The sequence below is a fragment of the Seriola aureovittata genome, chromosome 13 (assembly GCF_021018895.1).
Source record: "Seriola aureovittata isolate HTS-2021-v1 ecotype China chromosome 13, ASM2101889v1, whole genome shotgun sequence".
Classification (NCBI taxonomy): Eukaryota; Metazoa; Chordata; class Actinopteri; order Carangiformes; family Carangidae; genus Seriola; species Seriola aureovittata.
Genome location: NC_079376.1, coordinates 8,664,751 through 8,692,639, shown reverse-complemented (window position 1 = coordinate 8,692,639; position 27,889 = coordinate 8,664,751). Strand labels below are relative to the sequence as shown.

At 40.0% G+C, this 27,889-nt stretch overlaps 3 protein-coding genes and 3 non-coding genes across 7 annotated transcripts; 2 read left to right on the top strand and 4 right to left on the bottom strand.

Moving 5' to 3' along the window:
- The first annotated feature begins 1,109 nt into the window (after window positions 1–1,109).
- On the top strand, window positions 1,110–11,052 carry slc1a8b (solute carrier family 1 member 8b). Its single transcript, XM_056393999.1, has 11 exons — window positions 1,110–1,271; window positions 2,597–2,676; window positions 3,385–3,600; window positions 6,223–6,265; window positions 6,383–6,596; window positions 7,072–7,171; window positions 8,181–8,414; window positions 8,525–8,719; window positions 8,815–8,949; window positions 9,042–9,192; window positions 10,043–11,052. Exons 1-11 carry the CDS (start codon window positions 1,110–1,112, stop codon window positions 10,187–10,189), a joined length of 1,677 nt encoding a protein of 558 aa, XP_056249974.1. The 3' UTR covers window positions 10,190–11,052.
- Window positions 11,053–11,207: 155 nt separating this feature from the next.
- elavl1a (ELAV like RNA binding protein 1a) lies at window positions 11,208–20,025 on the bottom strand. 2 transcript variants are annotated; one of them, XM_056393998.1, is made up of 7 exons: window positions 19,915–20,025; window positions 18,449–18,508; window positions 16,186–16,378; window positions 15,542–15,645; window positions 14,765–14,918; window positions 14,379–14,604; window positions 11,208–14,231 (listed from the first exon to the last, which is right to left on the bottom strand). In XM_056393998.1, exons 2-7 carry the CDS (start codon window positions 18,482–18,484, stop codon window positions 13,907–13,909), a joined length of 1,038 nt encoding a protein of 345 aa, XP_056249973.1. In that variant the 5' UTR covers window positions 18,485–18,508; window positions 19,915–20,025; the 3' UTR covers window positions 11,208–13,906. The 2 variants fall into 2 exon arrangements, with proteins under 2 accessions (XP_056249973.1, XP_056249972.1); XM_056393997.1 differs by having other exon boundaries at window positions 14,756–14,918; window positions 19,915–20,020.
- A 151-nt stretch (window positions 20,026–20,176) lies between these two features.
- Window positions 20,177–27,889, bottom strand: tspan37 (tetraspanin 37). Its single transcript, XM_056394000.1, has 7 exons — window positions 27,504–27,889; window positions 25,774–25,965; window positions 25,613–25,687; window positions 25,404–25,502; window positions 22,181–22,333; window positions 22,000–22,083; window positions 20,177–20,788 (listed from the first exon to the last, which is right to left on the bottom strand). Exons 1-7 carry the CDS (start codon window positions 27,564–27,566, stop codon window positions 20,711–20,713), a joined length of 744 nt encoding a protein of 247 aa, XP_056249975.1. The 5' UTR covers window positions 27,567–27,889; the 3' UTR covers window positions 20,177–20,710.
- LOC130180787 (5S ribosomal RNA) lies at window positions 22,943–23,061 on the bottom strand. Its single transcript, XR_008829464.1, has one exon. It is a non-coding gene; the product is annotated as a 5S ribosomal RNA (ribosomal RNA).
- Window positions 23,636–23,754, top strand: LOC130180776 (5S ribosomal RNA). The gene has a single exon (XR_008829454.1). It is a non-coding gene; the product is annotated as a 5S ribosomal RNA (ribosomal RNA).
- LOC130180799 (5S ribosomal RNA) lies at window positions 24,535–24,653 on the bottom strand. The gene has a single exon (XR_008829474.1). It is a non-coding gene; the product is annotated as a 5S ribosomal RNA (ribosomal RNA).

Genomic DNA, 27,889 nt, shown 5'->3' with positions numbered 1-27,889 from the left:
GCTGTTTTTAGAAGAAATTCACATTTCTTCTTTTAGATTGTTTTCCTATTATTTTCCATGATGCATAAATAAATCTGAGTCTACCTGTTTAGAGATTTAACTCTGCTTAGTTTACAGCAAATATGTACAGTTTACAACATGTTAGCGTGACAGTGACTCTCCCCTCAACAGACTTCTGGGTTTAAGTTTGCAGCGACAACTGGGGGTTAATTTGAGGCTCCTTCTCTGAGCCAGTGAGGCATTATTTACCAGCTAAAATGCCAAGTCCTGACATTAAGGTCTCTCGGTGCACCCCCTGACCCCTGGATACAACCTAACATCATGGTAAATCAGAGGTCAACAAAGTGTCATAGCATGTCCCGAGCACAGAGGGCCAATGCCTTTGGGCTCTGCCCTCTGGTAATCCTTCCTGCAGAGTTTAGTTCGTTCACTTACACGCAATGGAATCAAAGTCCACCATCATTGTTTGTCCCTGGAGAGCATAAACTGTAGCAGTGGTTATTTATGCAGTGACAGTCTGGGTAGATGTCACGTCTCACTTAGTAATGCATCTTCTGTAGCTTCTCTATAGATTTCTTTTTTAAGTATAATCTGACTAGTTCATTAAACAAAACCAGGACTGACTGGAGGACGTAGGACAGACAAGTTATGCAGAGAAAGTTGCTCAACCTTGTCCTCATGGGGGTTAATTCACAGAGGTCAAAGCTCAAGCACCTGTTTTATGAATGTGATGATCTGGAGGCAATAGTAATAACTCATAATGAGCTATGAATGGAGGAGCTAATCAGTGCTGAAGTCTTCTCTTTAGCCCCTTAAATAAGCCTGAGAGGCTGTGAAGGAGCCTCTCCTACCATGGGATAGGGATAATCCTTTTAGGCAACACTTTACCAGGAATCAGTCAGTCAACACTTCCTCTCTCAGACTAGATGAGCTCCTCAGTGCGAGACAGGACCCAGTGTTGATCAGATTCGCTCGCTGTCCTTCTCCTCGGATCTTGTAGGGATACATACTGATCCGCTTCACTCACCAGGAGATCCGGATATCTGTAGTCACTCAGGGGGGTGGGGGGGGAACCTTGCTGGGATACGGACCAAAATTGAGTCAGGATAATGGGGTTTCAGAAGCTGTGGAAGGGTTTGGTGTCGGTGAAAATCAGGGAGTACGTGAAGGACTACTGCAAGAGGAACGGCCTTCTGACACTCTCGGTCTTCGCTGTGGTGACGGGATGTGTGCTTGGATTTGTCCTCAGGTCGTTCAACCTGTCCACACAGGTATGGATGAATGGATGGATGGAGATGCAACAAGAGGCAATATGACTGGCCTGGAGTCTGGGCACTGTAGTTAAAGCTAGTTATGTGAAAGTGAGACTAGAAAATCAGGTAGAACAGGGGAGGTGTATAAATAGTTAAAGTAGCTATAATTAATATGTTTACATTAACATTGGATCAAATGAGTACCATCAGCTTTGTTGCGTTTTTAAGCATCTTCTCACTCATAGTTTTGGCCCACAACTTTACTATTTTGATTCAGGCTATGTTTCTATCAAAAAAGCTATAAAACTTAGCTGATGACGACTAGCTGGTGAAGATAGTGGGGATAACTTGGCAAATAAAGAGCCGGGGGTTGGTGGAGACCAAAACAGAGCAAAAAGAGAGGGAATATCACATTTGCAAAGTGGCCCCAAAAAAACACCAATATTTGCTAACAAGTGCTTCTCAAGAGTAATAAGGGTAATAACTAGTAGCAAGAATTCCAGCCACTGAAGGTTTAAAGAGTATATGTTATAATTTCAGGATAAATTTCGCTCGATAAAGTATTAAATTTAGAAACGTTCAAATGTCTGGTCAAAGGCCAACTGCTCTTCTGATATTATGTTGCCATGATGTAAGATGGTGTAAATGAAGTGACTTACGAATTTTGGCAGAGGCTGAATCAGCCCAGTGTGCTTAGCAATGTAACCTATGTGCTGGCAGCAGCCCATAAAACACACAGCATCCTCACCCTCAAGGAAAAAAACTGTGAAATGCAAACAGCAAATTGCAACACATGGGACACATTCACATGGGAATGTGGACAACAATGGCTTTACCATGTTGAATCTAATAGTAATCAGTTAGCTAGCTAAAAGTAGCTAAAATTTGCTACATGTGATTTACACACACAACACTTTGAAATGTTTGACGTGGACCTCCTTTTGATCTTCAATAACTTTCATAAATAGTGTTATGCAATTTACTAAATGAAAGCAGTAGCCTGTAGTCGAGCTATTAAAAACATATTAACACATGAATCACCCACAAAAGAGGCAAAAAAAAACCCCAAAAAACTGATGTTACAAAATAATGTAAGAGTGTTTAATTTCACTTAATGCTAAAATGAATTTGGTCCTTTAAAAAATCTAATCAAAACTACAAATAAGATACATTTATTTATCAGTCTGTTAAAAAGTTTAAAAGATTATAATGTGTAATGAAGTGCATGAGAAAGACATGTTATGTGTTATGTTATTTGGTCCTTACAGTATGATACACACTCCAGCCATTTTGAATGTAGGAATAAGGTTTGCTTCAGGTGTTTCTCTCTCTCTCACACTCAGGCCAAGATCTACTTCTCCTTCCCCGGAGAGCTGCTGATGAGGATGTTAAAGATGCTGATTCTGCCGCTCATCACCTCCAGGTAAGAAAGGTTCTCACCTGCGTCAGATCAAACTCGGGTGAAATACAACATAAACATTCCGACATTAATACAAGTGCATCAACCACGCAATCCTTTACATACTGTAAATAAAGGGATGTTTTGTGTGGGGTTTTCCCACCACCTGCATTTTTGGATGAAAATTTTTCACTTGCAGAGTGTTTTATTGAGCAGTATTAGTAAAAACAATTTTTTCAGATCCTCCATTTTTATTCTCAAAGAAGGGATTTGAGTGCAAAGTTTTTCCATGTAGCTTTGGCGGCAGAATATTTCCTCAGAGGTGAGAAGTCAGAGGGCGTCCTGGTGGTTCGCATGGCAAAGATCAATGTTGCGTTCAGACAGGATGCTGTGACTTTGAGTCTGGTCTGGGAAAGATTGTTCCTCAAGTAATCAATTTATATTTCAGTATATCCATCACAAGTCACATAACTCACTATTATATCTTAAATTTCTTTCAAATGAATCTTTTGTTAGACTACAACCCACAAATGTTTGGTATTTTTACTTGATAATTATCTAAAATATCTTCTTTTTTTCTATAAACTGCTAAACTTATTAATTAACATTTAATCAGCTCATAGTTTCAGGACCACATTGAAACAAAATTATACGACTCTTCAATTCATTGATTTGAAACCAATCAGTTCCCAATCCATCAGTTCTTCACACATCTTCCGTTTTACAATCCAGTCTTATGTCCGGCCTGTCGTCCATGGACACGAGAGCGAGCGGTCGGCTGGGGGTCCTGACTATCACCTACTACCTTTGGACAACCTTCATCGCTGTCATTGTCGGCATCGTGCTGGTTCTCATCATTCACCCGGGGACGGGCTCAGAGAAAGATGGTCATCATGCAAGCTCAGGGCCTGTTATGACCTCCGCTGATGCTCTGCTGGATCTAATCAGGTAAACATCCCCTTGAGCAAAGACACTGAGCTCCCTACCAGTTCTACTTGCTACTGCTCTGTGCCTGACCTCTGACCTCTTACATCATTCAGTTTTTTCTTCCCTCCATGATGAAAAAGAGTCTAAGAGTTTACAGCCATGCCAATCGAGTAATATACAAGTTAAGATTTGTACCTGATGATGGTACTAGGTGTGGAATTTATAATTAACCCCTAGAGAGACATGAATGTCTGTATCAAATGTTCTGGCAATGCAACCAATAGTTGTTGAAACACTTTAATCAAAGCCACAAATGTCACCTTCAGAGGAAAAGTCAGCGGGATCACCAAAGTCATTAAGATACATCGCATGGAAACCATGATACCACACACAAAATATGGTGCCAATCCATTCGGTGGATGTTGAGATGTCACTGGATAAGAGAAAAATGTAACCTGCTGGTGGTGCCAGATGAAAACCCTTACTAAAAACCACACACGCCAACCTCATCGGGGTGCAGTCCGTAGGATTCATCCTCTGGGCGAATGAATGAATTTATCCTTTCATTAGCTGTTGAGAAATTTCAATCCGGACCAAAGTGGTGGCCCAACCTCCACTGCCATCCCTAGACGACCGTCACTAACATGGATAAAAACTAGTCAACTGGCTTAAGATGTTCTTCCTCTTTGGCTTTTCACAAGAGCGGCTTTTAGGACTATGCTGCCTTTTGTCCCAGTAAACAAACAACCAAATTAGGCTTTCCTGGTAAACACATCTTTCATGCGTGTTCTGCAGGGGATTTTGCCTTAGAGACAGTAAGAAGAGATAGTGACACAGACGGTCTCTGCTATTTTTAAACAAGATCCTAAGTGGAGAAAGTGTTCCCCACCTTCACTTATTCTATAAGAATGGAGAAAATCCCTCTCATGGTATGGGCTTTTCAGAAGATTTACGATTTTCCACTCTTATCTTATTAGTGTTGTTTCCCAGGATTAAGATTTGCTGTGTGACAGCTTTTAAAACCTGGGGAAACCAGTAGAGACTAATTCAATCCAGTGCAGATCATAGTTTAGAGCTTGTAAATTCCATGTGCTTCCTCAGGAACAGAAAGCTTCCCTAATTCCAAAATCTGAAGGGATGAGTGTGATCCTGGAAGCTGAGATAATTGCCTTTGCAGCGAAACAATAGGATGTCAGAAATCATGAAATCCTCAAGTAAAGTAAAAAATGAATCCTGAAAATGTGGTTTGTGCTGACGTTTCATGAACTCCAGCGACTCCACAAATGATGATAAAAACTAATGAAAAGGCAACAAATCTATCAATCATTTACAACACAAGAGAAAACAGATCCACATCTGAATGTACGTGTGATATCAAACTCTTTTTGTCGGCATTGTATTGAGAAGGTGAGGGGGAAAAAAGTGCTGCAGTGTCTCTCCTATGCAGCAGGTCAGCTAAGAATAGGGAGACACTTTAATTGTGATCTGTTAAGCCTGCACTTTCTCAGAAGGCCCTTGTGCAGTGTGACGCTCTGTAAGATCGAGCATGCAGTCTGGTGTGTGTGTGTGTGTGTGTGTGTGTGTCCGTGTGCTCAGGGCCATTCATGTCAGATATCTACTAATACCTTCTTAGACCGGAGTATTTTAGAGAGCTGTGGCCGGTGTGTGTCCGTTGCTGTAAGCCAAAGGTCGGGTGTACATTTCAGCCCTCTTACGTGTTTGACAGGATTGCTGCCTGGGTTGCCAGTGTCACTGACGTGTGCTGTACAAATACAGTCCCTGTACAGGATGCTGCCTCTGCCCTTGCACCTTCCTCCTTGTTGACATGTGAAGGCCTCTCTCTGTTTTTCCTGTGTTGTCTGAAAATGTAACAGAAGCAACAATGAACAGTGGCAGTCCAATGATTCTATATAATTTCATATATTATTATATATTATATTATTTAAAAAAAAGTGTTTTACCATTGTAACTGCTCAAGGTGGAGCTAATTTAGCTCCTGTTTTATATACTGTCAGGTGGTTTAATTTATAACAATGTATAGTATTTCACAAGTTAATCTGTTTTACATGTGAAAGCTTTATTTGTAAAGTAACTAGTAACTACAATGGTAACTTTATTAACTTCATAAGCCAGCATCACTCATTGCAATATTATCATTACAATACTGACTTTTTGAGCATTTGATATGTGCTTCAGACAAATATTAACAATTTCACCACTAGGTCCATTTAGTAGCTGTTGTGGTGCTTTCCATCATATCAAACGATCTTCATCAGCAGATGGAGTTTGGCCAGTTTAAGGGAATTGTAAATTTTCAAATTTATGTTTTATTTTTTTTCTCAGCACTTTAAAGATTTCTTGTTCATTTGGCTTAAAAGTTGAGGTACAAAGTTCATTGTTGAATTTGGCAACATGGAGCTTTTAGTCAGACCCTATTACCTTGATGATCTACCACTATCCACTGCTATTTCCCAGGTCAAGAATGAACATTAACAATCATAATAAAAAAAACATGTCACCAGCTCTTTATATAAACTGGGCAACAGCAGTAATATACATATATCTACATTGGATATATTTACCATGCTGTTTCACATGACATGATCTAATACACTTTATTTGTCTGTATACTGTCTTTTATAGGAACATGATCCCATCGAATCTTATTGAAGCAACATTTCAGCAGGTGAGTGGCCAAGAGGAGGAAACTCACAATGGATTGTAAAATACTGTTCATCAATGCAATGTTCAACATGCACCTATTAACTAGTCTCTGCGGTTTCTGTCTTTCATCCCACTCCAGTACCGGACAGATTTGGTACCTATTGTGCAAACTGCTAATGTAAAAGAGTCCCAGGCCAACTATGTGTACGTCATGCCCGACTACCACAACCCTCAACTGGGCCACCCGGTCTTCTTGGAGATCACCCCTGCACCTGACATCAAGTATAAGATCGTTCCCAGTACGAGCAAGGGTATGAACGTACTGGGGATTGTCATCTTCTCGGCCACCATGGGTAAGAACATTACACAGCTGATTATATCACAGAGAGCACTGCACTCTAACCCTGAGCCTTATTTATTTAAGTATAAGCCTTATGGTCCTACTTTCTGTTGCGGGTTTTTGAATATATATATATATATATATATAAGTTGCCACTAATGGCCTCATTGATTGTTAATAAATCTAATGCTTTACAGATTCGTTATAAATCAATATTACATTAATTACATAGATAAATAAATAAATAAATAAACCGTAACAACAGTACAGTGAGTTAATTTCCATCACTGTTAATGATTTACTAATATGGAATAGGGAGTTTTCACAACCTGGAAACGATTCAATGTATTATTAGTAAATGGTTAATTAATAGTAAACATTGATTAAGTATTTAGTTACAACTTCTATAAACCTTGTATCAGAGATAAGAAAGTTAAACCATGATGACTAACTACGAACACACGTGTGAATGTACGATCTGTTCTCAGGTCTGCTGCTAGGGAAGATGGGAGAACGTGGAGCACCGCTGGTCAACGTGTGCCAGTGCATTAATGAGTGCGTCATGAAGATCATTAACGCAGCTATGTGGTAAGGCTGCACTCTCTCTCTCTCTCTCACACACACACACACACACGCGCACACACACAAATACACTACTGCTCCCTGCATACATCCAAAGAAAGACACGCTACACTGAGTTCGCACATCAGAGCTGGATTACATCTAAAAATAAATCTGGTGTGTGAAGTGTCCCTGCTGCTTCTCACGGGAGCTGACTTTCAGATTACATTTGTGTAAACATAGCAAAGAGGAATTTTCATAAATAAAATTATCGTTAAATAATTGTCTATACAAATACACATGGTTGGGATGGTGGATAGTATCATACAGTGTATGTGGACACCTGAGAAAACATTGTGGCCACCTGAACATTACGCACATATGTGATTTTTGAATGTCTCATTTTGAAAGTCATGGGCATTCATTTACTGACGTAACAGCCTCCACGCTCCTGGAGCCTGGCTGAAGGGATTTGCTGGCATTCAGCCACGAGAGTATTAGCGCGGTTGGCCACTGCTGTTAGGCGACTGCAGACAGTGAGTGTTCCAGTTAATCCCAAAGGTGTTTGGACGGGGTTGAGCTCGGGCAAGTCAAGTTCTTCCACACCAGGCTCAGAAAAAAACATTTCTTACCATTCAACCATTACCTGGCTTTGTGTGCAAGCATATTGTTAAAGGTGCCCTGTGGAGTTTTTCTTGTATAACAGCAAAGGTTTTCTTCACATTCAGTATTTCTCACCAAAACACATTGTGTCTGTCCTTGAGGTATAACAAGAGTGCTGAATGCATCCTTTATAATATTTTTAAATTGGGAATTGTTTACATTTCTGTTTGCATGTTAACAGACGTCTTGTTCATTGCCTTTGTTGGTGCCTTGTTACATTGCTACAATACTGTGACCCACCCATCAACATTGCTCCATTCTACCACTATTGGTCAAAATCTCCACAGGATACCTTTAAGTTGACAGAGAAAAGAGCTTCTCCCCAAAATGCTGTCATGAAGTCTCAAAGACATTCCTTCTCTCCTCTATGCAGGTACTTCCCCTTCGGTATTGTGTTCCTTGTGGCCGGGAAGATTCTGGATATGCATGATCCAGCCCACCTGGGGGAGAAGCTGGGCATGTACTTCATCACGGTCCTGTCTGGACTGTTTGTGCATGGCCTCATCCTGCTGCCCCTCTTCTTCTTCTTCTTCACTCGCAGAAACCCCTTCCCTTATATTAGAGGGCTGCTGCAGGCTCTTGTTATTGCATTGGCCACGTCATCTAGGTAAGAGGAGAAATGTTTTTTTATTTTATTTTTTAACCCAGCTGTGGAGATGTAACCCAGTCTGTCCACTGAGTACCTTCTTCTAAATCTTTTGTCTTCTTCTCTTGCAGCTCCGCCACTTTGCCAATCACCATGAAGTGTCTCCTGGAGAACTGTGGTGTGGACCGGCAGATTGCTCGCTTTGTGCTGCCAGTGGGAGCTACCATCAACATGGATGGGACAGCTCTGTACGAGGCAGTGGCGGCCATCTTTATTGCTCAGGTCAATGAGTATGACTTGGACTTTGGCCAGTTGGTCACCATTAGGTAAGAATTAACTCTCAACTCACCATCCTCCCATGATAACTACTTTGAAATGATTGTATTTTCCATCTCTAACGTCTTGGCTCTTGTCTCATCAGTATAACGGCAACAGCAGCCAGCATCGGGGCAGCTGGGATACCTCAGGCGGGTCTGGTTACCATGGTGATTGTCCTGACCTCTGTGGGGTTACCGCCTGCTGACATCTCACTGATTGTAGCCATCGATTGGGTTCTGTGAGTTCCACTAAAAATTCTCATACTATATTGAGCATCACTGGGGGCTGTTGGGACAATGTGTAAATGATTTCCTTCCATCTCTTTCTCAGCGATCGTTTCCGGACAATGATCAATGTTCTTGGTGATGCCTTAGCTGCTGGGATCATGGCTCATTTATGTAAGAAGGACTTTGAGAGAGCAGCCACTGAGAAATCAGCTGCTTCCACCACTCCTGCCAATAATGGAGGTGGACCCAAACGGGTGAGCTAGACAATTTTCATTTGTTCAACTCAAAGTGAAAATGCATGTATGAGGATTAAAGCCCCTGAAAACCTGTCTTGAGATCTAAGTACATTTCCATAAGATTAAATATTAAAGGTCACATATTGTATAAAGTGAGATTTACATGTCTTTTTTGATTATAAAGCAGGTCTAGGTTCTATATTAATACTGTGAAAGTATCAAAGCACTCAGTCCACAGAGAAATGCACACAGCCTGTATTCAGAGACTGAGCCTTAAAACGAGCCGTCAGGACTTCTGAAACTTTATGATGTCACAATAAAGCAGTCACTTAGCCCCGCACCAAGCCCCGGCAACCCAGACCCACCATCCAACCCTGCAGTCAAGAAGAGAGAGGCTCAGAGCCTCTGTTCTGATTGGCTCACTGCCCTGTTCTTACTAGAGCTTCAGAGAGAGGCCTGAGAGAGGGGATGTAAAACTACGTAGAGATGGTTTTTGGTTCTTCAAACCACAAATATATCTTCGTATGTCGTATATCAACACTTCAAATAAAACGTAGGAAATTGTAAAATGTGGGACCTTTAAGCAACTATAAAAGATACATTTTGGATAGACTGCACTTGGGGACAACAGAGCTTAGAGCTAAATGCTAACATCAGCATGCTAACATGCTTACAATGACAAAGCCTATTGTGACCCATGTGAAACTATTCACATTCGTATTAAAATTCTGTATAGGATGTAATAAAAAAACAAGTTTCTAATAATAGACATGTTTTACCCTGCCATCAATTTCATAGGCATTTATACACACCCAACCTCTGAGAACTACTTTCACTAACTGTTCTGCTGTTTGCATCTTCCCTACAGAGAGACACAGTCATCTCCTTTGGTAATCAGAGTGTGGCGCTGTCTGATGCTCCTCTGATCGCACACCGCTGCGATTATGTGTTTGAGGTGGATGGAGACAACGTGCTGGAGAGGCCTGTGGCCTGCTACAACCTCTGCCAAGTCTGATACACAGACAGCAAAGGATACTGCCTTCTACAGCACATGGATTCACCTCTCGGGATCAAAGGGACCCTCATCGTACGGCCTAAAAATCCAGTTAGGTTTCCATCCTAAATGAGACCGAGTATATTGTGGTGTCAGGGTGAAGCGGCTTAAGTTGATTTTGCCTGTGCCATGCCGAAAACAAAAACCTCCATTACTTGATGTATACTGTATGTCCCAGCGGAGTTTTGACTGGATGACAGGAGATGTGATGAAATGCATTAAGATTCACATGTAACCTAAATCTTGTACAGACACTGGTTATTGCCCAAATGCACTTGCAGACATGATCACGTGTTGCAATAACATGCATTAGCTGGAGCTTGATGTTTATCAGTCAGTGGTGACAGACATTCATAGTAGGCCTGTCTTAATGAAGTTTGATTGCAGGTTTTGAGTTGCCTTAACCTGATCTCAGTTTTCACAATGATTCTGAGAATCTGAATGACTTGAAAGTAAACAGGAAGTGGTAGACAAGGAGCGAATTAATTTTGTTGAGGTCAGTCTTTATCTGTCAAACAAGGTATTTATGGATAGACATTAAAGCAACAATTACAAAAACTATCATAGCACAAAGAAACCACATTAAGATGATAACTTGTGTTTTTATACATATGCTTTTAATTTTGTGTTGTTTTTCTAATAAAAACCTGCTGCACCGTAAAGTCCTGTCAATGAGTGGTTTTATTTTGAAAACAAATTCTGAAAATTCTTTTCTCTGAAGGATAACAGCCACTAAGAGTGCTGCAGAAAAATTATTCAGTGTTGATGGTACCAACAGTTGCAGGTGAAAATATGCAGCCCTGTCACCACCATCTGGTCTCAGAAGGTAATAACTGGGCCTGTCCCATGTGATCAGCTGAAGGTCGACGACACAACCGCCCCTCCGGAATCGTACTTTGTAGCTGTTGTCTTCCAACACTTTACTTCCGTCTACTTGTTCCTGATGGGTAAAAAAGGTAATATAGTCATCTTACAACAATGCTATTGCACCATGTTTTTATTGAAATGATCCAATGTTAGAAGACATTTAATGGACTTCAACTTAGTGTCCGTTCAGAACCAAGAAAAACAAAAAAAATCAATAATCCATTAAAAACACTCCAATACGTAACAAGTATGACCGCATACATTGTCAAATAAATATTTGCGCCTCCTGATGTAAAATACACCATTTCCACTTATAAATTAAGGCAGAATGCAGTTTATTCTGACTGCCCCTAAAACAAATTCACTTGCATCTTTCATGCAAATCCAACTAGACTGCTGAGAAAACTAAGCAGTAACACAACGTAAGTAGAAAAAAGAAATTATCAAAAAAGATGACAGTCCAAGACTACAACAAATTTCTATCACCTGCTTTGAGCAAGTCACAAAGTATTGCACAAAGTTAAGGATTGTGACACAAAAATAACATGGAAATACTAAAATCAAAAAGCACTTTTAAGACCAAAAGCTGAAGTTTGTGATGGAAAAATTCCTTTCAGAGATTAAATAGATTAAATATGCATTTAATGAAGTGTCAGGTGAATTATTCTTGGGGGAGCATGGGGGGTGATGGGGGTGGTTAAAAACGAATCCTAAAAAGTGTGAGCAGGTACTGTTCCCAAGAATCACTTGCTATTTTTATCACGGAGTAGTTCCTCTGTTCAATTTGTGGTCAGGTTAAACAAGAAACAATTACAGTACCGATGCTTATGCTCCACCTTTCAACCACCTTAGAGAACAAGACGGGCAAGACAATTCCTCACTAGCAAAAGACGACCTGTGATACGCCATTAATCTTTTCTAAACAGACGATATGAGAGAGTGTTTCACTGTAAACAAAGTCCTCACTAGTGAAAAGTAAAAACAAACGAGACAAAAAACATCAGAGCACTGGGTTTGGGTCTAAAAGCCTAAATCTTCATGTGAACCGTCTTTTCACCGTGTTATCAGATGCTTCCCTCCCCAAACAGCCGGGCATCAAAAAGCAGATAATAATAAATAATCCTGACATTTAACTCACAACCGCTGAAAAGACAACTGTTTCTAAAGTGACCACGTACATCTTCAATGCGTTGATCTCGTTACTCTTCAGTGGTTTATACTGATCTGGCTATCTCAGAAATGTTGCCTCGTGAAATGTCTGCAGGACAATCGCTTTCCTTCAAGTCTCTGTGTACAGTTTAAATAACCTCACCTCAACTAACATTGGTCCATATGTTCATCTTTCTAAAAGTTTAAGCCTGTTTAAAAGCCTTCAGCAGAAACAATGTGTAACGGCCTGTTTTTTCTTTCCTGCAAATGTAATGCTAGAAAAATAACAGAACAAAACTCCAAATCAAATCTAAAAAGGTAAATAAAAAAAGAAACAAACCAAACAAAACTTTCAGCAAAAAGAAATAAAATTTAATGGTTTATGTTCAAAGTGAAACAACCAAAACAAAAAGGAAGAAAAGAAAGTAAATCTAAACTGAAATCATTAACAAAGGCCATTAATTTCTCTCCAAACTTGAGATAAGCACTCGTTAAAACAAGTTTGTAACTTACATTGTAACAAATAAAAATCTATTCTTCTAGAAAGAAAGAAAATCCAAACAAAAAGAAAACAAATTAACTCAAAATGAAAGAAAAAACAAAACAGAATGGCAAACTGAGCCTGAATGATGTTTCTCTCAGTCAGCATCAGATATAGCCTTAGTACCTCTTCAAAAAAAAAAAAGAAAAGAGAAAAAAAAGTCCAAAAAGATGTGAATTTACCTTGCGAAAATCTGTTTAGAAAAACTCTTATGGGGTTATAAGATCAAATCTCTCCCTGTCTTTGGTCCATCTTGATTCCCTACTCATTGACTGGGGATGATTTTCAACAGGACTCTCTTTAAATACAACTTAGAAAAAAAGACACTTTACACAGGGATAACAAAACACAAACATTTCCCTCCAGAGCTCATTGTTTTTAAAACTGTTAACCTGGGCGGAGGGTGAGCAAAAGTCATAGATTAACATCGAAAAGACTGATATTCATAGTAACCTAAAACAGATTGGTTAAAAGTGCTTTGCTCTTAGATTGACTCTAGACAGTGAGTGGTATTGTAGGTCTGTGTGTCCACTGGATGATCATTTAAGGCATCTATTTCTACTTATGATGAGGATCCAGGACAAAGCACTGCTTTCCCAAAATGAAACAACAACTGGCTCCTGGCAAAATATTGTTCTTCACCTTCTTTAGACTGTGAATTATCCACTAAAATGTCAACACTTGGGAGAACAATTTGCAGGGCTTATTCTCCTTATACTCTTTCAGTGCACTGTTTGCCTGCCTCCTTTATCTAGTCCCCACAGTTATACATGCAACACATAACGGACAATATTTTAGCTTTTTAGATCATTTTCAAACGTTATCTTGGGGGTGTCTTGGGATTTTGCCCTCTACATCCTTGCCCTACAAATTAAAACTACTGAGTGTCCTCAAGCCCCAAGCATGAGTATAAAGATGGAAAAAAAAAACAAAACAAAAAAATCAGTCTAAACACTCTTTTAGACAAGTACAAAGGTGCAGAAGAGTGAACGTCTCATTGATCTCTGAATACACTAAAACCCAAACTGATGTGCCAGACTTTGCAATCTTTTGCTCTCTCAAATAAAAGCCTGGCGCAGGGCATCTCCCTCTCTCCTCTACACCTGATTGTCCAGCTCTCTCTATTTGTGGCCCTTGTTGGTCTTAAAGGACACTTGCAGTATCTTGTCTCCGAGCCGGTAGCCATTCAGGCTGGCAATGGCCATGGCCGCTTCCTCGTAGTTCGTCATGGTAACGAAGCCGAAGCCCTTGCATTTGTTGGTGTTGAAGTCTCGGATCACCTTGACGTTGGTGACGGCACCAAAGGGGCCGAACATCTGCCACAGGATGCTCTCGTCGGCGTCCTGTCCCAGGTTGTAGATGAAGATGCACCAGCCTGAGGTGGAGTTCCCAGGGACACCGACACCTCCCATGCTGCCCATGTGATCAACACCCATGGGAGAAAACCTGGAATGGGAAGTTTTTTACTGAGCCAGGAACACGTTATATACACATTCAGACGCAGTCAAAGACAAGTATGTCTATATACATTTAAAAACTGTTCCAGTAATTTGTTTAGCAAACTTTTCCTTTCATGTTCACTATGCCCCTCACCTAAACCGCTGCGCCTGGTGATGTAACGGCCCTCCGAACCGCCGTGATTGGTTGTGGTACAGCTGAGAAATGAGCTGCGTGTTCTTCGCCTGGTTCGGGTTGGCAGCAAATTTCACTGTGATTGGCTCAGAGGCCCCCGGTGGTTTTTGGCCGTTCAGGTTTTTGACGGCTTCCTCTGCCTCTGCCCGCTTGTCAAACCGGATAAAAGCCACCCCACGGGACACACCTAGGTAAGAGAGAGCGGCTGGTGACTGCCTATACAAACAGCATGACTACTTTTCATATATGGCTGCTCTCTGGTTATTAATTTTTTTTTTTGAACACAGAGGCACTATGTGTTACTGCAAAGTATTTTTAAAAGCAAGGAAGTCATTCACCTGTCGTACCTGTACCCTGATCAACAAGTACCCGGGAATTAATGATGCGTCCATAACGTGAAAACATGTCCTCCACGTCCTTCTGGGTCATGGACTTTGGCAGGCCGCTGATATACAGGTTGGCATCCTTTATTGTATCAGAGCTGGGCCGTGCATATGAAACCTGATAACAGGAAGCAACAAACGCCTGATTACAACTCTGATACACATGAACTAAATAAGGTAACAAAAAAAAACCTATCAAAAGTACAACAAGCACTTTAATCTATCGAACTTTTGACATTCTAACAAATTTTTTGGACTTTAGGACATAATATCAGGTGTTTTGAAAGTTGCAATCATCAACTCATTCATATCCGTTTATTAAAAACAACACTTTTGGACTCTATTAAAGAAAACTAAATAAAATGATTTGATAAACAAAATGTCACCCAAGTGGTTTTAAGTATTAAATCTTCAGGCTGAGCAAAATGAGTGAAGTCAGAAGCATAAAAGAACATTACAGCCACAAAAAAATGAAATCAAACTGATCAAAAAGGTACTTTTCTTAGGAATTAAATACATGAAATACATTGAATCTGACAGAATGTGTCAAATAAAATAAGTAAAATTAAAGTCAAACTCAACAGACATGTCAGATAGGGCAGTAAGTGAGCTGTAAAAGCAGTATCACTTCCTCGGGCTGACATGTACTAGCTAGTTAGCGGACAGCACAGGAGCCACAGGAGAGTTATATGACATGACATCTTTGGTTTGAGAATTGTAGAACACCTTATTGCACGTTACCTTGATAGTTTTGGACTGTAGCCTTAGTCCATTCAGTGTACTGATAGCTCTGTCTGCATCACTAGGGTTAAGATAGTTAACAAATCCGTACCCTAAACTGTGGCCTAGAGAAAAAAAAAGGAAAACAATAAAATAAAACAAAAAAACGTTGTATAGTTCAAAAAAAGCTGCAAACAAATAAATATTTAAAAACAAAAACAAATCTTAACATTGCATGCTAGTCTAAACAAACAAACAAAGAAACTGTCTACAGTTAAACAGGGTTGGACTGGTTGGAATAAATAAAACAAGTCTATGGTGGTGAAAAACTTTGTGCAAAGTACTACCCCAACTCAAGCAGGAAAATCTATTTGGGATATCTTTCAAAGAAAAGTTACATTATAAAAATCACTGAGAACAGAGAAGCCAGAAAACACTCTTTAGTAGATATCCTGACAGTAAAGAACAGCTAATTCGAAAATGAGTGAGAGGCCAAACTAAGTCATAAGGCTGGGCCACCACTGATAGACTCAGAGGTTGCCACAACTTGTAATTTTTTTTTGGCCAAGTCTGTAACAGGAACTCCTTGCCATTTCAAACTAAATCTTGTGTTTAAGCGTCGATCAGGTCTGTCACAGGTCTTATCGCTTCAGAGCATAGCATACCTGCGACTTTGTCTCGAATCAGCTTGGCAGACTCCACCTCTCCGATGCTGCTGAAGAGGCTTCGCAGCTCGTCCTGCGTCATGCTCTGAGGCAGGTAGTTCACTATCAGGTTGGTCTTGGCATCCTTCCCCTCGTCCCCTCCCATGTGGTCTTCATAACCGTTTGACATGTCATACACCTCCTGCAAGTCAGCCTGGTGGGCCAAAAAAAACACAAAGCAAGGTAAGCACGCAAGTATGCAGAGCAAAAAAAAAAGAAAGAAAAAAAAAAGAAGTTTTTGTAAAAAATAAATTTGTTTATTAACACAAAAATATCAAAAAAGCAATTACACCTACACAGGCAATAAGGAAAGGAGCAGATGCTAAAGGAAATCAATTCAAACAAATCACTTTCAAATTAAACTGCCGCCTGCAGCACAAAGTCAAAGCAGATTGAACAATCAGTGTCCCATACACATCCTATAATTTCTACTCTTCAGGCATCACTGACCTCGCCTAAACCCTGCTACCGCCTACAACCGCATTACATCACTGGCTAGGATACAGCAACACAGAAACTAGAGCATACAGTGGGAACATTAAAACAACAGGAGGTGCGTGTTTTCTGAAAAAGCACCCATTTGAAAGAAATTGTTAATGTTTTTCCCACCTCTAGTCTTTAAAAAAAAAAAAAAGAAAAAAAGAAAAAGGAAAAAAAGGACCAATCTGTTGGTGGCTAATTCATGAAAAGCAAAAACACAATTATCAGCCGACTGGAAGAACCAGGGACGGCATTAACTCCTGCATGAAAAAGCCCCTGCTGTAATGGTTATTTCAGAAACTTGAAGCAGTGGAGTTTGGAGGCCTGACTGCCACTAATTGGTGAAACGTATGCAACACTTTATTCATGAAAAAGAAGGTAATGATGATATTACGACGAGAAGCAGGCATTTCTTGTTATTTATTAACATTAAAAACAAAGTTAGGCTTTGTTGCCAGCTTCCTGACTTGCTTTTAAAAGGGGCTCGAGTGGGAGATAGGTAGAGTGAGTGCGTAGGAGCTGCGATGAGAGTACAATGTGCATGAACAAAAGAAATTAAACTGTATTTGCTGATAGTTTCATGGGAATTTCTTTCCAAAGCAGAAGTAACCAAACACTCAGCTGAATGTCTACTGTGGGGACAGACAAGCTGTTGTTTTCAGTCTCTCTTTCCAACTCTGTATGTCATTCATTATATCAGATCTAACATCAAAGTAATGCCACAGTAACTACAAAAAAGAGTTGTCATTTCCTTGGGTTTAACAATTGTTTTTTTTTTACTAATTAAACAGTAGTGTGCAAAGGGGATTTTTAATTCATAGTTTATTTCCTGATTCGGCAGTTCCTGGAACATTTTGAAGGGTTAACAGTGTCTGTGCAATTACTGTTTTTATTACAGCAGAATAGAAGGGGTCTAAAGTTATAGGGCCACATAATAGCAACTATTACACGAGCATGTGACTAGATTTAAGGTGCAAATTGCTCTCAATGAAGTGGTTTACACTAAGCCAATGTGATATTTAAACAATGGCATGCAATATAAAGTCTGCACACAGATGGTTTGCATTTGCAAAGTAGGTAAGTCCCCAGATTACCTCAATCACATGTCAGACTGCAATCTAGTCTGATAACCAGTCTGAAGGGTCTGAGATGAGTTTAGTAAACAATGGAAACTGCAGTATAACTTAATAATACATTTTTTAAAAGTTGCTTCCATTCTCTGTTCAGCAGATTGTCATGGTGGACACATTTGCTGGTGGCTGAAATGGGATCAAGCTCGAAATGGGAACCAGTCCAGCGGTCAACCTGACAGAGGTCCATTCATGCAAGAGAAGGGTTGTGATTGTGTATTCTGGTGGGTAAGATACACTGCCTGAGAGGATGAATGAGAGTCCTGTGTTAACCAGTCAACATAGGCAAAGCTGGTGGGAGCTGGTGTGCTTGTTTGTTTGTGATTTCTCTTAATGCCATCTCACTTGTACAGAATATAAAATCATTAGTTCCAGCAAAATAGCTGTACAGCCGTGACATCTTTACACACATTTATAACAAGGCTCTGGCCATTCCAACGAGTTTGTACATTTCTTGCAGACATATTAAACAGTGCTACCATATAACAGTACATGAGCTTTCAATTCCTTGTCAAGAACTCCATCAAAAACATCTTATCACACTGCTAACACTCAGTTGATATGGTTGCATACTGTAGTATGGTTTGAAATGGGAGCTGGGATCTCATACTCACTTTCAAGTACTTAATGTGTCCTCGACGAACTGCCATGAAGACACTTCACTGCTCCTGAGGCTGGATGGGGATAAGACAAAATCAAACAACTTAGTCAATCAATGTGGCAGCGATCAAATAGCAAATCTTTTGTCTGAAGAACATGACACAAAGACCAAAAAAAGAAACTTGACGAACACCTGATACCTTTTTAATAGGCAAAAACACAACATCACCAGAGAATAACAACATTTTTCATGGTTTTAACCTGTTCGTATGGCAATGGAGAAAAGTTTGATCAAAAGGTTATAATGAGGGCGAATATCCAAGATAACTCAATAGACTCTTCTGGTTTAACAGTGTTTTTTCATTTCTGCTATAAGCGGCACCAAGGCGTGGTGCAGATGAATGAATCTACAAAGTGGCGCACATATTGTGGGAACAATATGGTAAACAATGATGAGAGACTATTATTAATTACTATTGGCTTCTTTGGTAGGCAGTTTGCATCATTTTGTGGATTGTTGCATGCTTACATTATTTCCTGCATGCTGCTCTGTACAGTGCTGGAGAATTTATAATCTTGCTGCACAAATGAGCCAGACCTTTTATTTCCTTCCTTCTATACACACACACACATTTAATAAATCTGAATACGCTGACTTGTAAGGCTCCACAACACCTGGTTATGACTTGAATTTTGAGAAAATTACAAAATAAAACGTCCCAGATGACAACAAAGCAGTACATCTCTACAAGATAACTCCTGATTACTGAAGCATTGGTCGGAAACAATTGACCTGGAGAAAGTATGAGTATGTCGTGGTGCTTCAATTTAATGGTGCTCCTAAATTATTAAGTAATGAGCACCACTACTCCCAGTGGAATCCCAGTCTGGTGTGCCAGTATTTTTGTATGGTATCCAGTGAGAGAGGGGCGTCAAAGTGGAGCTGTCCTCTGCTACTACAAACCCCGTATTAATAGTGCGCCTTTGTTTTTTTATTACCGGCCAACAGCACATCAATTCAGCTCATGAGTTGCTCTCCATCTAGGAAACGTGCAGAGGCCTGACTAGCATTAGCAGGCTAGGCGCTGCATGCTCACCCCTCTCTGAATAGATAGGTAAACAATATGTACAACCAGGCTGGACAAAAACGGCATAATATTACTATTGTAAACCTTATAGCAAACCAATGAACACAGTCACTCACATTACGAGGATAGCTTACGTGGCGGTCTCTTGTCGGCTAGCTAACGTAAAGCACCGTGGCCCTATTTTAGAGAGCGTCAGATCATTGCGTTTCTGTCCCCGCGCCTAAACCCCAGCGGCCTGCTAACAGGCCACGGAGGCTAATGTTAGCCACAGCTACCTAACCAGTAGCTCCAAGGGCCGCAGGAACGGCACGGCAGTCATCTGACAAAGCTAGAAACAACGAGTATACAGCTGAGACGGTTCGAGAAACATTTGTCAGCATTTCAAAACTTACCAGCTTATTGGGGGGGTTTGGTGTTTCTGCTTTCTTCTCCTATTTTTTGTCTTTCTTAGCGACGTTCGATTCCCTCCAAGTCGACCTCACGTAGTGGAGAAACAGAGGAAGGAGCTACGTGCCGAATCCCGTCACGCCCACTCGCGTCCGACCACGCCTCTGCAGAGGAGCCGGTGAGGGCAACAGCCATGGGTAACAGTTTATTAGGAGCACCTAGCTGAAACTAATGCAGTGTAATACAACAGTCTTGTAATTCAACCACCTTCATGAAGGTAATAATGCTCAATTTGTGATCTGTGAGGGACAAGTGTTCAGATCAGGAAGTGATGTGTTTAATCAACAGCTCAGTGAGAGCAAATTAGGTATAGTTTTAGTTTAGATTATTGCCCCCCTCAGAAATGTTCCCTGTGACAATTTCAAACAAACACAACAAAACATTAGTGTACACATAGAGACAGTGAACAACAAGTGTTCTGTTTACAATAATAATTCACTTACAATCTGGGTCAACACAAAAATTACCTTACACACCCAAACGCAAGTCATCATATCACATTGATTTGTTTAATAGTGGTAAGGGAAGATATGACAGAGCTCCAGCCATGTGTAGGCAAAAAATGATGACGGCAACAATCCATAGTTTTATGTCACATGTTTTGTAGTGTGCTGGAGTAAACCTGCATTAATTAACAGTAGTGAAACAGATTAGAGATCACACAAGTTTGAAAATCAGGAACAGTAATAATAATATAATATTACACTATCTGTGCACAGTACAGTGCTGTCCCATCTGTCTTTAGTTTTTGTCCAGTACGTGATATCTGATAAATGGCTTGTCCCTCATCAGCTGTGCCACCGTCAGCAGCACAACAAACTACAGGAAAAGAGTAAAGAAAAGAGAAGAGGATTCTGGTAAACTGAAAAAATTAAACAGTAATTCACTTCTGAAACTTAACAGAGACACATTTATCATTGGAATAATTCAACACCACAATACGTCAGCAATACAGATAATTAAAAGGCAATTTATTTTACCAGTTGCTCAAATTACTTTGTGTAATGTGAAAGAAGTCGTAGTGGAGAATCTACAGAGAATTCACAGTTCGTCTCAGCTCTATTAGAGGTTTTTAGTGTCTTTGAGCTCATTGTTTTGGTTTAATAGACCATCTTGTTACTGTTTTGGTTCATTCTCACTGCTCTCCTTGGCCTTGTTTCAAGCAGCAAGCAGCTTTTTTCAGTGAAAGTACTGGGCACTGCAAGAGCAATAATGATTTGTATAAAAGAACATTGGTTGATTTTATCATTTATCATAATTGGCAACAATTATGATAAATGTTTTAGATGTTTTTAAGCAAAAATGCCCAAAAAAACCCAAAAACTGGTTGTACCTATTTTAAGTAAATATTATTTTTACACTGCTAATATACAATACTTTATACTACTACTATAATACTGTTTTAAGTATTTAAATTTACTGGTTTTCTTAGTCCTCTATGAGATTTTTTCGGGGGGGTCTGTGGCTGTTTGACAAAATAATTAATTTTCATATGTGATGATGAGCTTTAGAAATTTGTGATGGGTATTTTCATTGTTTTCTGACATTTTATTAACCGAAGGATTCAACGGGAAAATAATCCTCAGATTAATCAGATTAATTAAAATAATCATTATTTTCAGCCACAGAATGTTAACTGGCTAACAGGAAATGGCCAACAGACACAGTTAGTGACAAGCTGGTGAATATAGTGGAGCATTTAGCAGCTAAGGATCATCAAGAATTGGTGGATACTCAAACAGAGCTAAAAGGAGGGTGAATATTGGACTTCACTGGGTAAGAACCATGACAAATCACTGCTAATGTTGCTCTGTATCTGCTGGATGTGCAATTAGGCCACTGTGTTCCACAACAACTTCATAAGATGAAAATGTTGTGTATATAAATTCGTCAAAATAAAATTTAAAAAATCAAATATTGTAGTTTTAACGAACCGCCAATCTAATAATAGCAAAAGTTCCTCAGTGTTTCATTTTTCAGTTAGTTTGCATATCAAGTCTATACAGAATAAAAATGATGATGTTACGCACCTCCACCAGAAAAACCATTGGGGAGCCCCAGATGATGAAACTCAGAACAAACTGTAAAGCCATCTCCAGCTTCACCTGGCAGCCCTGAAAGAGTGAGGCATTAGAAACAGAGAGGACCAATCCAACATGCATGCCGGGGTGCTTTTGTGTTCATGTGTAGTGAATTTATCTGGATGTCTACCTGTGGGTAAAGCTGCCATGGCTGGTCCGCAGTTCCATTGCAGGAGGGGAAAGTAGAGTTGCAGCAGCTGTGAGGAACACTGAGTCCTCCAGTCTGGTTAAACCAGGAGGTTTCAAGCCAGTCCCTGTAGTCATGGACACCACAGCACTGCAACTAACATGGATCAAAACACAAAATGCCCAGTCACTATCGATCAATATGAATCTTAATACAAATTCTTAATATAAAAATATCTGTGATGGCAGCATGAGTTCATGCATGGATGGCTTGAGGCCTGAGGTTTGGGTTTTGTGGAGATGAGATGGAGCAAGTTAGGGCCAACTATCACTGCTAAGTGTGACTTGAGACACCTGTCGATCAAGACAGCCACCTCCCAAACCTACCGATCTCTACTATGAGCCTAAATATCTCTGGTGGTCACTTCAATTCTTTAAGTGAAATTTTACAGGTAAAACCCAGTGGTCCACTGACCCCTCAGTCCCTTGCCAAAGACAAATACTGAATAGTTTTTACTCCACTTCATGAATGACTTAAAAGATTCAACAGAATATAAATTAATGTGGTTTCACCATGGAAATGCTGTTTTTAATGCATCAGTGTTGATCCTGTTATATAATACAGAATGTAGAAAAGATGACAGAGTGACCACAGTCTGTTGTACAGACTCATGATCTACAGTTACTACATGGACAAACATAGGACTACATATAGAAGCCCTGTTTGTGTCCAGCGTCCTCTGCTGGTTGCAAAGAGAAGTGAAAAAGCTTACAGCACCTGGTATTCCCAGGCGGTCTCCCATCCAAGTACTAACCAGGCCCGACCCTGCTTAGCTTCCGAGATCGGACGAGATCGGGCGTGTTCAGAGTGGTATGGCCGTAAGCGACAACAACAAAGACAGACAGGCCTTTTATAGGTCACTTAACACCATGTACTCATATCTGTACATGTAGTAACTGTAGTTAGTGAGCTTTAATAACCAACTCTGCTCAACCTGTCATCTTGACAAAGCCTATTCTGTATTATCACTAAACCCGATGCATTAAAAACCGCACTTTAATAGTTAAGCTATTATTTATTAGGTTACATTATATCCTGTTGGTTCGTTTAATCCACACGGTATCAGTTTAATGTAGTTGAGTCAAAACTACAGTATTAGTCTCTGACATGAAGAGATGACATGATGAGTAGAAGTTTAAAGTAGCAGAAAATTGAAATACAATTACCTCAATAAGTAGGCCTACTTAGGTTTGAACTTGAGTAAATGTATTTAGTTACATGACAGGAGTGTAATAGAGAGACTTTATCGTTCATGCTGATGTGCAGTGATTGTATCACTGTTATCAGAGCTTGTTGCACAGAAAAATAAAAAAATATGCTCATGTTTCTGTGGACAGAAATATAAAAAGATGTTGCTGATGGTGATGATTAAATAGCGTGTTTGTGTCTGATACAGTCGCTTACGGCCATACCACTCTGAACACGCCCGATCTCGTCCGATCTCGGAAGCTAAGCAGGGTCGGGCCTGGTTAGTACTTGGATGGGAGACCGCCTGGGAATACCAGGTGCTGTAAGCTTTTTCACTTCTCTTTGCAACCAGCAGAGGACGCTGCTGCTGCTGCTGCTGCTGCTGCTGCTGCAGAGGAGACAACACTTCAAGAAGCCTATCCACAATAATTATGAAATCACTTCTGACTGTGATGCTTTTCAATTTTTGTTAAAAAAACTGAACATGATAGAAAAATTAAGAAATCCTTGTGCCTAATTTAAGATGCTTTTCCACTTTGCTATATCCAGCAGAAGCTCAGGAGGCTTCTGGATCACAGAGATGCTCTGTTGAGCTGAAAATGTTACTGAGCTGAACTCACATTATCAGCTGTGATAAAGTTTCCAGACTATCAGAAAATGTACCCACAGCCTGCAGCTTGCTCCTGCTTTCCTCTGTGTACAAAAGGAGTCACTGTTAAAATCAAAGGTGCTGCTCCTGGGACCTCCAGAGCTGTCTGAGGGTCTGCCATCATTCATGCTGATGGTCAGGATTCACATTCATTATGGGAGTTATATATCCAAACATCACTGTTTGGAAGTTTTGCATCATTTCCTGCTTCTTTTGAATTGTTTGCAGACATTTGTAAAACATCAGCATGTTGGAGAACCTTGGTAATATACAGCCAATATAGCCGACACTATTCAGCATATCTTCTACTGTGGAGATGAAGCTTGAACATAAAAATCAACAATTAGAATTATTTGGTGTCTCTGTAGTTAGTTAGCAACTACAATGCTGCTCACACACTGCAGCAGCAGCAGCAGCAGCAGCAGCAGCGTCCTCTGCTGGTTGCAAAGAGAAGTGAAAAAGCTTACAGCACCTGGTATTCCCAGGCGGTCTCCCATCCAAGTACTAACCAGGCCGGACCCTGCTTAGCTTCCGAGATCGGACGAGATCGGGCGTGTTCAGAGTGGTATGGCCGTAAGCGACAACAACAGAGACAGACAGGCCTTTTATAGGTCACTTAACACCATGTACTCATATCTGTACATGTAGTAACTGTAGTTAGTGAGCTTTAATAACCAACTCTGCTCAACCTGTCATCTTGACAAAGCCTATTCTGTATTATCACTAAACCCGATGCATTAAAAACCGCACTTTAATAGTTAAGCTATTATTTATTAGGTTACATTATATCCTGTTGGTTCGTTTAATCCACACGGTATCAGTTTAATGTAGTTGAGTAAGAACTAAAGTATTAGTCTCTGACCATGAGTGCATTTTTAAGTTCTGTGCAAGAAGCTCTGATTGCAGTGATACAATTAATGCACATCAACATGAATGATTTAGACATTGCATGACTCTACTGGAATGTAACCACTAGTTCTTATTGAGGTACTTGTATTTCATTCAAGTATTTCAATTTACAACCAATGTAATGTAAAAAAAAACATTTCAAAATGGCTACCAAGATAAATTGGGGCATTTCCTCTTTTAAATATAGATATCGGTACAGGAAGTGTGCTCCAAGTGGCTTCAACTATCAGCTACAGTTGTTGCTGCTTGTTTTGATATCCCTACTTACAGTCTTTTATATGCTGTTGCTGTGGATAATGACAATGTGTTATAGCCTTTTTGAAATGCTATACTGTTTTTGAACATTTTGCACAAACATTGCTTCGCGTATTTAGAGGCCTATATAACTCAGTTCACATGAGTGATGGCTGAGCACACTACCTGCTCTTGTGTAGCATCCACAGCTCGAGAGTTGGGGTCCTGGCTGCTGCCTGTGTAATTCTGAAACACACCACTGAGGGAAGTTGTCTCTGTATTCAGCTAAAACAAAAAGGCAGAAGACACAAATAACATAAACAAGCAATAATCGGTTAACTAATAATCTGATAACTCCAGTCCAGTGCATGTGAACTCTGGTGTAACTTGTATACCTTTATGGAGTGGCAGTAAGCCAACGCTGAAGCCGAACTTTCCAGACAAAAGACCACAACTAGTAGATAAACAAACTGGAGAAGAGTACACTTTACAATGTACAGGCCAAACACTGTCGCACATACAGATACATCATTCATACACACTCTGAGAACCTTACCAGTCCCTGCAGAAAGGTGGAATCTCTGAGGCTCAGCCACGTGCCGAGGAACCCGCTGGCCAATAGGAAAGCAGCGCTGGCGAGAGCGAGGATAGCTGGCATGGTGATGTAGGTGTGAGAAAAAAATAAGCTGCTGTGCCTGTATTTCATCAGCAGATAGAATCCACTCAAGCCCACCACCAACCCCATCACCTGGTGAAGTTAAAAGAAAGACTGCTGTTGTATTTTTTTCTTGATTCATTATCACATAACAGACAGTTTGCATTGTATCACTGAGACCAAGAACCTATTAAAACAGAGTATAGCTACACCTGTAAGCTGTCAAAGAGCATACTCACCAGACCTATTTTCACATTCCTCCATTACTTTAGAAAAAATATATTTTTTGTGTAATTCGTATAAAACTGAAGTGTGGAAACAAACACTTGTGGATTTATGGAGGCAGAGGAAGCAGTGACAAAATGAGCGTGACCCCATGTGAAATGGTAACTTGATGCTGCTATGCTCCAGTTTCTGTACTGATTTTGATTTCACACAAAATAAAATGTGTTAATTATTGAGGTGCCGATTGGCTGATTTTGGTTTTTTTTTTACGGAGCCAGGCAAGCTGCTTCCACCTGTTCCCAGCCTTTAGGCTTAGCTAAAATAAGCTAAGCTAAACTATGTGCTCTAACTACATCTTAGATATGAGTGTGTTATCAATCTTCTCATCTAACTCTTGGCAAGAAAGTAAGCAGATTTCCCAAACTGTTGAAGTATTCCTTTAAAATAAACTTAATTTATTCAGGAAGGTTTGACTGAGAACGAGCTGCCTGTTGCAACTGAGCAGTTACAGATGGGGCTTGAGGGCCTTGCTCAGGGGCACCACAGTGGTGGTTATTAGGGAGGAGTGAGGGCAACTGAACCAGTAACCTTCTGATCACACAATACTTAGGCCACACCTGCATCACACATTGTTCATTCTATGCAATTATTATTGTTTATTCTGTGCAATTGGCTCATGGTGTCTCTTGAAAATAATGCCTTCAGACTAATTCAAGTTGTAGAATGATTATTTGCAGGTTAAAATAGAAGCCTGAGCTTTAATATTTAAAGTCTCATGGTTGTGCATGTCATCGTAAATCTTATATATAATATATAGTGGAATAATATAGTGGAAACTTGTTATAGGTCTATATAATATATAGTGGAATTTAAAAAGTAGAATGTGTGTATGTTGTTAGAGGAAATATAGAATGAACACATAACATACATACATAAACACATAAATCAATGAAATACAAAACAATATGACATGAAGTTTGACACATATGCGTCAATGATATTTTAGACAGACGACCAAATCATTTTAGTGTCCTGCAGTGTTCAAAGTACATTTCCTTCTAAAATCACGCGCACACATGCACTCTTGTGTCATATGACTTGTGAGATTCAGACGTGTAGGCTATATCAAAATACATGCACACACACAACACAACAAACACAGGTGATTTATTCTGTTTTTACATAATTTTAAGTGTGATATATAATGTATATAGTAATATCATATATCATATATCATATATAATGATTTATTAGTATAGGCTAACATGAAGAATTGGCATAAATGGTCATTTCAATTAGGCTATAAATATATGGGCTAAAAGATTATTATTGGCAATATTTTTGCGTGAGACTAAACGAAGAACATATTATGCTGAAAATACAGCAACTAGTAAAGTGTCACCTACCCACAGAAGCTGACACGCCAGCTGAAGTATTGTTTTGAGAGCGTTTCTCCTCTGATCGCTCATTTTCAGACGTCAGGACCCGCGAGGAACGAGCGCGCAATAATCGACGTAACCACCAGGAGATTAGTTAATGTAACATAAGTGAACCGAACCTTTGCGTAAAGGAACACAATGTGTTTGACGAAAAGAGGGAGAGTCGGAGGCACGTGAGAGCTGTAGACTGGTGCAACTTTCCTTCCGCCATGGCATAAAATCAGCTTCCTCAAAATACGCGGAAACATGGTTGCAATAAAACAACCACAAAGGTTTTCAGTGATATTAAGAGGTGGAATCAGTGCTGTGACCTTTACGGTTGCATGACTGAAGAAGAGGAATGGACAAGACGA